The following is a 13,087-nucleotide window of genomic DNA, read 5'->3' as shown; positions in this document are numbered from 1 at the left end:
TTAAATGGTTATACTCTAGTCAATTCCCCAAGTGGATTCCCTTAATCCTTGTTTATTTTTGCGTTCTGAGACTGACTGACATGTCTCTGTTTTCTAACCACCAGTTTGCGTTCTGAGACTGACTGACATGTCTCTGTTTTCTAACCACCAGTTGAACAGGAAAATACTCAATTAAAGACATCCAACGAAAAGACACTTGAGCCACTGAGGAATGGAAATGAATTAACTCGAGAGAAGGTATTGTTAAATCATAATTGTCTTGATCTTTATTTTTTCTCTGAGAGTGCTATTCTTTGTGTTATAACGCTTTTATGCACAGATTCCGGATGAGCATAATAGTGAAGATAACTGTCGTAAGAGGAAAAGAAGAGAACTAGAGCATAGTTCAGACCTCAGTGAGAGTGGTATGTCTCAACTCTTTCATTATACAAGTCGTAAGTATTACTATGCTAAAACAATTTCAATCCTTTTCTGACTATTTTGGGAATGCGTTGATCTGTGCAGTGGTGCACTCTGATCGAACCCCCAATGTGGTGAAGAATGTTGCTGTCGATGAGGGTGAGAAAAACAAAGCAAAGGATGCAACAGTGGCTTTGCCTTTTGTGAAGAAGTCACCGGTTTGGAAGGCATACGAATCAATGGAGGTCTTCAAAGGAGTACCACAGAGTCCTCATGTCTCTGTTTGCTTTAGGTATGATGGTGACATTTTCTGGGGTATTAGAGAAAGTAAAAGATCTGGAAACGGACGTTCCCATAAGCCAACTAAATAGCCTGAAAGACTCCTTTACCGAGCTAGAGAAGCATGGATTCACAGTTACAGCGCCTTTATCACGGATCAACAAGCTATTAGCTCTCAAAGATAGACAAGTAGATATCTCGAAGGAACTAGAAAGGTTCAACAAAGAGATGGTATTAGAAACTAGCGAAAAGCTCAAGGCTGAACAACAGTGTGGTGTGATAGAACGCAAGATACTTGAGGTGAAAAACAAGATTCTGGAAATGCAGATGCAAGAAGCAGCACTGAGAAAACAGAAGGATGCAACCTACGAAAAGATAAGTCAGATTGAGTCACGCGCAAGAGATCTTGGTCTAGAGCTTGAAGATGTGGAGTTTAAGTTTGAGACACTTCTGTCCGCTCCATGGTAAGTTAGATAATAATAAGCAAAAGCGTAGTGAGAGGGATGAGAAGCTGACGTGGCAAAGATTAAATCATAATTAGTAATGTCTGATCTTAAAAATGTCATTAAAAAGCTAACTGAATCGTATTTTTGTTTTAACCGTAAGATAAAAGTAGTGAGCGCAGATAACAACGACAAGTCAACAATCACAATGCGATACGATGGGCTCGTTAATTTAGGCCCAATAGAAATATTTATTTTATTTTGTAATTTTTTTTAATCGCGCCAAAAAAAAAGAAAAAAAAGAAAGAAAAATCAATTAAAATTAGTCTCATCATATGATTAATGACGTCGTCTCTGCTTTCATTGTGAAAAGGGCTAAATAAAATTCAGAAAGTGGCGTGAGAGGAGAGAAAGAAAGAGGTTTTTTAGGGTTTTGTCTGCGGAAGAAGATGAACAAAGGTATGAGAGAGAGAGAGATGGAGGAGAAGATAACGAAAAATTCACAAGTAGAAGTGTGTTCTGAAGAAGAAGGTTTTGCAGATGCATGGTTCAGAGGTGTTCTCGAGGAAAACCCAACGAAATCAGGACGCAAAAAGCTCCGTGTTCGTTACATGACTCTGTTGGACGAAGACGGTTTCTCTCCTTTGTTTGAGAACATCGAACCGAGGTTCATCAGACCCGTTCCGCCGGAGGATGAGTACAAAGGTGTGGTTTTTGAGGAAGGGTTGATGGTAGATGCTGACCATAAAGACGGATGGTGGACCGGTGTGCTTATCAAGAAATTGGGGAATGACAAGTTTAGGGTTTACTATGATAATCCACCTGACATTATTGATTCCAGAGAAACCAATTGAGACCCCATCTCCGCTGGACTGGTTGGAAATGGGTCCGACCAGAGATTCAGGTATGGTGTTGATGTAATCCAAGTTTTGATTTTTTTCTTGATTTGGTTGTTTTCTTGCTAAAGATTGAAGCTTTTCTCTGTTTTGATTTGTTGCATGTTATGGTCTTTTGTCAAATCCGGTTTTATTTGTTAGTGTTGCATGCTTTGACACTAACAAAAGGTTTCAGCTTTGGTTGAAATGGTTAAAAAGGTTTTAGCTTTGGTTGAAATGGTTGAAAAGGTTTTAGCTTTGGCTTTGAATCTTAGACTAGACTTTAATTTGTTTGTTGTCCTTGAAGGAATTGGATAAGTCCATGTTTAGCTGCGGGACAATGGTGGAAGTGAGTACTGTCAGAGAGAAAGAGGAAGTTGCCTGGTTCCCCGCTATGATAGTTAAAGAGATCAAAGTGGATGATGAGGTGAAGAAGTTCATCGTCAAGGACTGTAATAAATACTTGAGCTTTAATGGTGATGCGGCTAGAACAAATACTACCGTTGATTCCTACCGTGTTAGACCCACACCGCCTCCTTTTCCAGCTGACAGTTACATGTTGTTGGATCGTGTTGAGGTCTTTCGTGGTTCCGTATGGCGTCAAGGGTTGATTAGAGTAATTCTCGATGAGAATCGTTACATGGTTAGTTTAGCGAGTACAAAGCAGGAAACCGTGTCTAAACTCTCTGATCTTAGGCCTTGTAAGGTTTGGGAAGATGGTGTTTGGCAGGATGGACCAAAGGTATCAACTTCAATCATTTCCATCAATATTCTTTCAGTTTTGATTTATCGGTAGTGTGAATTGAAGCTGTTATGTTCAGTCCACTTTTCAGCAAAATCCTGTGAGAGAAACTCCTTCCAGTGTCATAAAAACAAAGCCAATTCGCTCTTGTTCTGGTGCTAAGTCAGTGACTCCGAAAAGGACCACAAAGCATATAAAAAGATCACTCAATCTTGAGGATAATGACGAGACACTCACAGAAGCTGAAACTGAAGCTGTGAGTTTAGGCATTTTACTAATTTCGTTTGCTTTTGTCATGTACCTTGATTTACAAATTTTGTTACCTGCAATTAGGCCACTCGAGAACTGAGAACCAAGAGGGCTAATGATGTTACTAATGATAATACTCCTCGGGCCATAACCGGGCAAGCGAAACCAATAGGTAATTGTGATCTTGTTTAGCTCTTTAAGTTTAGTTTCTGCATCACGAAACTGATCTATAAGGTCAATGTTTTCAGCCTCTGTTAAACCTGTGACCCCGTCCCGGGTCAGAACTGCAACGCCGTTGAAACAAACAGAGGCTGATACTCGAGGAAAGACATCTCCCAAGAAGACACCTGAGCCAATGAGTAAAAAGAATGGCTTGAAAAATGCAACTCAACAGAAGGTGAATTTAGTTCTTCGTTTGAAAAAATATCATTCTCTCTTTCACTAGATGTTGGCGTTCATCTACAATAATATATCATTTCATAAAATGATGGTTTAGTTTACTCTCTTTATATAGATGCTTGAGGAGAAGAGTATCGAAGATAAGGGTATAAAAAGGAAAAGAGAAGAAATACAGAACGCAGACCTTGAGGAAACTGGTATGTCTAAGCCAGCATCTATCTAGCAATATTAGTTGTGATATCTTTGTTTCGTGCCAAATTTTTATCATATAATTGGTAATTAATGTGTAGATGAGAGTTGCAATGGTCCAATAGCTGAGATCAATGATACAAGGACTATCTGCACCGATGCTGATGTCGATGATCAGCCTCTCGCTGCTTGGAAAAGTTCACCTACTGGTTCGATAATATTCTCAACATATTTAAAGCTTAGATGCATCTCTTTGAAAACTGTCAGGTAGTATATGCTAAAGCAATTCGTTTTTTTTTTTGTTGGTTTTGCGTTGATCTATCCAGAGCTACCCTTTGATCATAGCCCGGTTGTGGTGAATAATGCGGTTGCTGCCACCGATGTTGAGGAAACACAAGGAAATAATACACTAATGAGTTTGCCTTTTGCAAAGAAGTCACCGTTTTGGAAGGCGTGTGAAACAGTACCACAGATTCCACATTTTGGTCCATTGTCTGAGGCTAAAGAAGATATCCGGGAATACGCAGCAGTTGGTATGATGGTGACTTTCTACGGGTTATTAGATGAAGTAAATCATCTGCAGCCCGATGTTTCCTCGTGCACGTTAAGGAGCCTCAGTTGTTCTTTTGAAGAGCTAGAGAAGTATGGTTTTGACGTTGCAGCCCCTCAGTCACGGATCAACAAAATGGTTTCTCTCCAAGATGGGATAGCAATGAAAGAGGAGGAAAGAAAATGTCTCGAGAAGACGATTGAAGCTGGAGAGATGGAAGGGCAAAAGTATGAAGAAGAACTGTTTGAGTTAGAATGCAAAATTGTTGAGCTGAAGAGACAACAAGTGGTTACGAAAGAGAAGAAGGAAGCTGCGAACAAAAGAACAGTCGAGAAGAAATCATGTGCAGAAACGATTGAGCAAGAGATTGAAGATTTTAAGCTTGAGTTTGAGACAACTGCTTCTGCTCCATGGTAATAACTAAGGTAAAGAAGCCAAAAACTAGGAATGACATCTAAGCTCTGTATTTTGGTAAATGAAAAACTTAGAGGGAGAGCAGATGTAAGTAAAAAAAGTCTAATCTTATTATCAGTAGCTCTACTTATGGTTATTGTTTATGAGGATGTTTAGTTTAACTAATCCTTTTAAGATGAAGTATCTTTTGTGAATCTTATGATGGTGAGAGTCTCCCAACAATCAAGTCCGGTCTAAACTCATTTGCTTACCGTACACTCATCATGTAGCAGTTCTAAACTAAGCTCTAATGTTTCAACGACTCAGTTCTTACCGAATGTTTTTTTTTTTTAAAGTTGTGTTTGGGTAATTATGGTTAGTGGTTGAATTAAAAGGTACAAAATTTAGTTGTGCAATTACTACTGAAGGTGGAGGTTCTTGGTGATGAATTGACATTAATATGGAAAGACCAGAGCGTTGGCTGTGTAATTAGTATTTGCCAATTACGGAAGTTGGATGGGATTTAATTCCGTAAGGACCAAAGACTCTCCCTTGAGTTGAATCTTGAATGATATCTCTCTCGTTTCTGAAATTTGTTTGTCTTTTTTGAACAGTACTGTATTGCATCTATACTTTATTGTACAAACCTAATATCATAAATGATGGCAGATGGGATATATTTTTGGCGACTATAGAAGAAATAAAATTAAAAAGGAGACAATACTCGAAATGATAAAGAAGGTTACTACTAGGTTACATGGCGAGTTAAATTATCGTTAAAAATTAAACAATTATTATTACCCTCGATAAATTTGCAAATTTGTACAAGAGCTTCAATTCGTTAAAACCAGCTACAGTATTGTTTGAACTTTGCAACTGTGTGTATGTGACATGATTGTTTCCTTGTCCATGCATTCAATTCATTTATTTATTTTTTCCCCAAATAATCTGCAAAAGGTTTGTTTTCAATATTTTTAAAATAAAATCGTATATGTGTTTTCTTTTTCTATCAACCAAAAACTATTTATGTGGTATTAAAAGGTAGCCCATATTGAAGGTTGGAGAGATTAAATGTTACATTTTACGTCAATAAGTTTGGTAGTGAATGTCCCCAAAATGTAGTGTAACCTACTTTATTTGAAAATAAATGAGGGCTTTACCTATATAATAGAACCGAATAATCTATTTCCATCTAAATTTAAAATAAAATAAAAAGGTGTGGATCCAGTAAATAATATATACTATAACATAACTAAATAATTTGCTACTCGTATATCCCATCTGAAAATGAATTAAAATTCACTTGACTTTGTTTGTTTTCTTGAGAAACTTTCGATTTTCAAAGTAATGGCCGGACTTGGACTTTTTTTTTTCAAAGTTTTGTTTTTGCTGACTTTATCTAAAAAACTTGACAGTTAGAAGTTGGAACAAAAAAAAAGAAGTTGGACCAAAAGATAAATAAGAAAGCTAAGTTGACAAAACATATCTAAAGTTGAAAATGAATCCGTACGTGATTTATAAAATAAATAAAAAAAGTTGAAAACTAATCATTTGTACTTGACCGGTTACTTGGAATAAGTAGTATATAATAAGGCCATTCTCTTGTGCTTTTCTATTTAAGGGGTTGCTAATTTAGTTTTTATCAGATTCTTGAACAAGATTATCAATAACGTTTCAAAGAGATTACTTTATTATATAGTACGTGAGTAAGATATATAAGTATATTTTTAATCACTTTTATATATCAGAAATCACACGGCACTGGGCGGACCTACGTTCAAGTAAAGCAGGTCACATGACCTGGCTAAATTTTAAAATTTTCCTAATGGTTACTGAGAAAAAAACACATATACTCTCATCAAAAAAAATTCTTACTTGTGTTTGACCTGGTATAAAATTCATCCTGGGTCCGCTACGGAGTTGTTGATCCGTTGGATTGGTTTTTGTGTTATTACTATTGACATGTACAAGTACAATAAAAGCGGATCATAAAAGGTTGCTGATATTTTTCAGTATCTTATTTAAATAGTATGTTTAGTATTAAAGATGTAGACCCCGGAACTGAGAAATGTGGATCAGTTAATAAATATACAGTACGGTCGGATGACCAATACCCCGGAACTGAGAAATGTGGATCAGTTAATATAAAGCGGAAAATATTGCATGTTACGTAGTAGAGAATTTCTCGACATTACTTTGAAAATAGTAATATATAAAACAACTACGACATAATAAAATAATCTCTCAACATTTTTTAATTGTCACAATTTTAAAATTCTACAAATAGAGAAAACGGGAGATATATGAAAATTATATATGTTAATGCGAAAATAAAAATAAAAGACTATTGTTTTTCTTTTTCAAGGTGCTTAGACCGACTCAGTAACTGGTTCGACAGTGTTAATCGAGATCATGATCTGTTTTCACGTATTATTAAGTCCACACTCCACACAGTTAATCATATGTATAATTCGATATCCTAAATGTTGCGTTGGTTCTTATAAGTAGTGACGATGAAAACTTGTGTGAATATTTACTCTTTTCTTTTTGTTTTGTTTACATCGTGAAATAGAAACAGAATCGAGTGGATTGCTACTTAGTACTCACCCAGTAGTCATGTGTCGGTAACTTGTACAATAGTATATATGTATATACAACAACCCAACTTTACGATATGGACCACAAAAACGTTTAGTTACGGGTAAATGTCAAAGATAGCTTTCGTCACAAATCTATCAAAATCCATTTACTCACTGAATACATTGATTTTGCAAATTGATTCTCATAGTAGGATACAACAAGTTGCAAACTGGAAAAAATAATTTTTTGCTGTCGCAACAAATTATAATAAATGATTTTGCAAATTGATTCTCAAAGTATAGGAAACCAGTTAATCTACTTGTGACTTGACTACTTCGTTTAGGCTTCTAAATTGATTTATTTCGAGATATGACGATAAGCTTTATGAAATCATTAGAGTGTTTTTTTCGTATCGTGGACGTTATATCAATTAATGGAAAAATAGTAGTTGAAGATTATTAATAGAGACACTATATATAGCCCATATGAAACAAGAAATAATTATTGAAATATTTATTTGTTTCACCTTTTTTTTTTTCTTCTCTTCTTTATTATTTACACATTGAGATTGAAGACTAAAAACAAGAATAAAAGTATAAAAATGAAAAAACACAGGGCTGGCCTGTATCAACCAACTCATATATTATTATATAAACCAACAAACCATTTCTCAGCTCCCCCAAACTTATCTTCTTTCTCTTTCTCTCTGATCATTTCTAAAAGATTCATAAACTAAGAAAAACTTTTATAAAACAAAGCTTCCAAACACTGGGGAAAAAACCAGTGATCTGAAGATCATCTGTAAACTCAACTAAAATAAGGTTGGTTGCTTAATCTTAGTTTTGTTTATGTAGTCATGATTATGTTATATCTTCATTTTGTTTCCTTTTAAGGATTTGAAATCAGGATAATACTGTGATGTTTTATGTTATATCTTCATTTTGTTTCCTTTTAAGGATTTGAAATCAGGATAATACTGTGATGTTTTTGTTGCATCCCGAGGTCTTTGATCTATGAACCAGAATGTTATTTATTTATAGTAACAAAAGAAAATGATTTACTTTATTATAGTTTAAAGAAGATTGTGTTTATTTTGAAAGGAGAGAGTAAAATCCATAATTTCATGTTGCGAAATGAAAATGGAAGAGTTGAAGTGTTGAACTATATATGAAATATTATTCCTCTATCGATATATGTTTACATTGGTTAGAGAGCGTTACAACTACAACACAGTTAGTTACATCACTTTCATATTTATTGTTTCTTCAGATAGGTTTTTCATACCTCCTGCTCCACTATTATGTATAATGGAGAAGATGATGAAAAAAATAAGGATAAAGAGAGTGAAGCCAGGCTTATACTGCTCTCTCACGTTTAGGGCGTGACTCTAAAACTAGTGATTTAGTTTACAGTATTATTAAACATAAGTTAATTAGGAATTAATTAGGGGTGAAAATAATGGACGCTCGACGTGTACTTCGTTGAATTCTCGGAAAATAAATATATTTATGTAACCCTTCATATAATTCAATTCACTCAAATATGGTAACCAAGTCAGTGTCAAAACCAAATGCTGTGTACTGAGTAGTCGGTATGGTATCTTAAGGCTGTTGCTCATCATAAATGCAGAAACTTGTGGTTTGCGATCGGTATGGTTAGGTGGACCGGTTTGGTAAACAATTAATGCGACTGAAATTGTGAAACTATAATATAAAGTTCTCATTTAATTTCTGTGTATTATAATAAAGTACGGAGTACGTAAGCTGACTAATAATTCATGAAACTTTAATATCTGTTCTTTTTGACTTTTTCGTTTAACACTGCAGTATATTTTTCACGTCACCCAAAATTTTGTGAAATTGCAAAAATATGATAAATTCTGCTCTCTTAATGAACAAAAATATGATAATTTCTCTTATTCATTTTCACAATTTTTTTTTAAAATTTTGTAGAACATTCATCTATTCGGCAGTGTGGTATATTCATATATTAAATAAGTTGGTACTTCATTAAAAAAAATAAACTAAGTTGGTTGAAATATTTTTATCTCATGGTTCTTCTCTCCTTAGCTTTTTTAATTTGTTCTTTATGGTTAAAAAAATAACTTTTCACGTCAGAGATAAAAACAATAGAGAAATAGAGAATGAGGTCTTTTGCGGCTAAGGTGGAAGAGGGAGTTAAAGGGATAGACGGAAAGCCGTCGGTAGGACCGGTGTACCGGAATCTTCTGTCGGAAAAAGGTTTTCCTCCTCTGGATACTGAGATCACCACTGCTTGGGACATTTTCAGGTATATATAAATATATTTATAATATAATTTTCTTGTAATTATTGTTAATAATTAAGCTCTCTTTTGGGAAATTTTAAGTAAATCAGTGGAGAAATTCCCGGAGAACAATATGCTTGGATGGCGTCGATTTGTTGATGAGAAGGTGAATTCTTTTGAAGTTTTCTTATTGCTGTTACTTAGGAAAAAAGAGAGAAATTAATAATTTATGGATTATATAACACGTAAGGATCGGTTTAGGTTGGACCGTATACGTGGAAAACGTACAAGGAAGTATACGAAGAAGTTCTCCAGATCGGCTCTGCACTACGAGCCGTCGGCGCTGAACCTGTAAGTATTGTTTTCCTCAACATCAACTCATATAGTATTTTTTTTGGAGATTTGTTAAATTTATATCGTAATAAAATGTTATATGTGTAGGGGTGTCGAGTAGGGATCTACGGAATTAATTGTCCTCAGTGGATCATCGCAATGGAGGTCCATCTCATTTTTTTTTATGAAATACTTTTCTGATTTATTTTGCTAACACACGTTATATATATTTGTGTGAACATATCTAGGCTTGTGCAGCTCACACTCTAATCTGTGTACCTCTATATGATACATTGGGTAAGTTATATGATATATATATATATCTCCTTGACTCAAAACTCAAGAACGTAACTCAATATTGTTTATATCCGATGTTTTTAGGTTCAGGAGCAGTCGATTACATTGTAGAGCATGCGGAAATCGACTTTGTGTTTGTCCAAGACACCAAAATAAAAGGAGTAAGTATTTTTATACTTAACTGTTATAAAAAAAAATTTACTGATAAGAGTTATACATTTGCCAAATATTCATTATAATGTTCATAATATGCTGTTGATATATAGCTTTTGGAGCCAGATTGCAAATGTGCTAAACGGCTAAAAGCTATAGTTTCCTTCACTAATGTGAGCGACGAGCTTAGCCACAAGGCTTCCGAAATTGGAGTCAAAACATACTCTTGGCTCGATTTTCTCCATTTGGTTCGTCGTCTCACTTTTTATTTACCGGATAATAGTTTTTGCTTTTACAGTTTATTTAATATCTTCGGACCATTCTTTGAGGTATTTTAGTGAACAGGCAACCAACTTGACGACATTATGTATTAATGTATATGTCGAACTAAATGAATTAGGTGTCCATCCAAACACAGAGCAACATTGATCTTATGATGAAGATATTTATTTGGTTGACTATTTGACCTTTGAATGTTTGACCAGGGACGTGAGAAACCGGAAGAAACTAACCCGCCTAAGCCCTTTAACATATGCACCATAATGTACACGAGTGGCACGAGCGGTGACCCTAAAGGTGTAGTTTTGACTCACCAAGCGGTTGCCACTTTCGTTGTTGGGATGGATCTCTACATGGACCAATTCGATGATAAGGTAACCCATGGCGCCATAATTATTAGTAACAGAAAAGAATATCTTAGTAATTGAATTAACATTATGCTTAATCCTCTGTTTACTTTGGGCGGAGTAGATGACACATGACGATGTGTATCTCTCCTTCTTGCCGTTGGCTCATATTCTTGACCGTATGAATGAGGAATTCTTCTTTAGCAAAGGCGCTTCCATTGGCTATTACCATGGAGTACGTTCTCTTAGGATTCTTTATAATCATCTAATTATGGAAAGCAAATGGATAACTAAAAGAGAATTGTGATATATTTTGTTTTTTTTGTGTGTGTAGGATTTGAATGCGTTACGTGACGACATTCAGGAATTGAAACCGACTTATCTAGCTGGAGTTCCAAGAGTGTTTGAGAGAATCCATGAGGGGATTCAAAAGGCTCTTCAAGAACTTAACCCAAGAAGGAGACTCATCTTCAATGCTCTCTACAAACAGTAAGCATAACTTTTCATCGTTATCGCTCTGTTTGCTTCTAATAGCTTAACCTTGCAAAACAAAATGATTATGTAGCAAGCTTGCGTGGATGAATCGTGGATACTCTCATAGTAAAGCTTCACCCATGGCTGATTTCATTGCTTTCAGAAAGGTTAGTAGTAACAGTTGATATAATGGTTTTTTTTTCTTTCTATTTTGGGAGCTTTTGTATTTGTTTATGGTCATTAACCTACTTTTCGCGATTTTGTTTTCCGGTTAAAGATTAGAGACAAATTGGGAGGTCGCATCCGGTTGCTAGTATCTGGAGGAGCACCTTTAAGCCCTGAAATTGAAGAGTTCTTGAGAGTTACCTGTTGTTGCTTTGTCGTCCAAGGCTACGGTATAATATTTTAAACATTCTAGGGTTTATTCTCCCTGTTCCTTGTTTGCCAAGGAAAGTCAATGTTGCTGTGATTGTTTGCACTAGGCCTAACGGAGACGCTTGGAGGTACGGCTTTGGGTTTCCCGGATGAGATGTGTATGCTAGGGACAGTCGGTATTCCAGCTGTTTACAACGAGATACGGCTTGAGGAGGTGGCTGAAATGGGCTATGACCCACTCGGGGAAAACCCTTCAGGGGAGATCTGTATAAGAGGACAATGTCTGTTCTCTGGGTATTACAAGAACCCTGAACTCACTGATGAAGTCATGAAAGATGGATGGTTCCACACCGGTAATTACTGAATTTTACCCGAAACAAAGATTTTTGTATTCTGGTTTCTTAATTGTTTTGGATGTTTTTACAGGAGACATAGGTCAGATTTTTCCAAACGGAGTACTCAAGATCATCGACCGTAAAAAGAATCTGATCAAACTCTCTCAAGGAGAGTATGTTGCTCTCGAGAATTTGGAAAACATCTACGGGCAAAACACTGTTGTCCAAGATGTAAGCTTTTCAACTCTGGATCATGATGTCTTGTCAAACAAGCAAATAAATCCTTTTTAGGGTTTCTCCTCAACTTGTTGTCTGATTATCCCCTTTTATGTTTGTTTTCTCAGATATGGGTTTATGGAGACAGCTTCAAATCTATGCTTGTCGCGGTGATTGTTCCTAACCCAGAAACAGTGAACCGGTGGGCTAAAGATCTCGGTCTTACTAAACCATTCGAAGAACTCTGCTCTCTCCCGGAGCTAAAAGAACACATAATTTCAGAACTCAAGTCAACAGCAGAAAAGAACAAGGTATGTTTGAATTAGTTTGATTTTGTTCTGAATCAACATTCTTCAATTATATTATAAAATTAACTCAATAAGTATTTTCGTGGATGTGAAAAAACAAAATATATAGTTAAGAAAGTTTGAGTACATCAAAGCTGTGGCGGTGGAGACAAAACCTTTCGACGTAGAGAGAGACTTAGTGACTGCGACGCTCAAGAATCGGAGGAACAATCTTCTCAAATATTATCAGGTTTCAATTATCTTTTATTAATTGTTTTCTTGTTATTACAAGTTCGTCAATAGATTGGTTAATGTTGAATTTATATATTTGCAGCTGCTAACGTTCCATTATACGCAGGTACAAATTGACGAAATGTACCGCAAATTGGCGTCAAAGAAAATCTGAAAGTGTTGAGATGATGTGTGTGCCATTGGTAACTATGTTGTGTTATGTGTGTCAATAATTGATAGAGAAGCCTTTTGTGCTAGCTTTCTGTAATGTTGTGTGATCATGTTTGACCATTTTCATCATTATTATTGTAAATTTTTTTATTTTAAATCTACCTCTCTCATTAAGTCTCTCTAGTTGCTTAAATCACATCTCACCTCTACGACGATTCACGTAACT

The 13,087-nt window shown here is 35.6% G+C and overlaps 1 protein-coding gene and 2 pseudogenes across 1 annotated transcript; all 3 read left to right on the top strand.

The window, feature by feature from the left end:
* On the top strand, window positions 5-1,311 carry LOC104788728 (annotated as a pseudogene).
* On the top strand, window positions 1,486-4,719 carry LOC104784576 (annotated as a pseudogene).
* LOC104784575 (long chain acyl-CoA synthetase 1-like) lies at window positions 7,672-13,054 on the top strand. The gene is made up of 18 exons (XM_010509614.2): window positions 7,672-7,919; window positions 9,216-9,387; window positions 9,466-9,529; window positions 9,625-9,714; window positions 9,805-9,861; window positions 9,945-9,993; window positions 10,078-10,154; window positions 10,260-10,394; window positions 10,632-10,799; window positions 10,897-11,007; window positions 11,107-11,261; window positions 11,338-11,413; window positions 11,524-11,641; window positions 11,729-11,974; window positions 12,048-12,187; window positions 12,301-12,483; window positions 12,590-12,709; window positions 12,818-13,054. Exons 2-18 carry the CDS (start codon window positions 9,242-9,244, stop codon window positions 12,863-12,865), a joined length of 1,983 nt encoding a protein of 660 aa, XP_010507916.1. The 5' UTR covers window positions 7,672-7,919; window positions 9,216-9,241; the 3' UTR covers window positions 12,866-13,054.

This window comes from Camelina sativa, chromosome 5 (assembly GCF_000633955.1).
Source record: "Camelina sativa cultivar DH55 chromosome 5, Cs, whole genome shotgun sequence".
In the NCBI taxonomy this organism is placed as follows: Eukaryota; Viridiplantae; Streptophyta; class Magnoliopsida; order Brassicales; family Brassicaceae; genus Camelina; species Camelina sativa.
The sequence above is the reverse complement of the archived record's forward strand: the minus strand, read 5'-3'. Positions and strand labels throughout refer to the sequence as shown.

What these genes read in the sequence shown, in the direction of transcription:
- LOC104784575 (XM_010509614.2), top strand. Translation starts at nt 9,242, where the DNA reads ATGAGGTCTTTTGCGGCTAAGGTGGAAGAGGGAGTTAAAGGGATAGAC. An exon ending in TTCAATGCTCTCTACAAACA is followed by an intron (nt 11,262 to 11,337) that starts GTAAGCATAACT and finishes ATGATTATGTAG; the next exon opens with CAAGCTTGCGTGGATGAATC. An exon ending in CTTTGTCGTCCAAGGCTACG is followed by an intron (nt 11,642 to 11,728) that starts GTATAATATTTT and finishes TGTTTGCACTAG; the next exon opens with GCCTAACGGAGACGCTTGGA.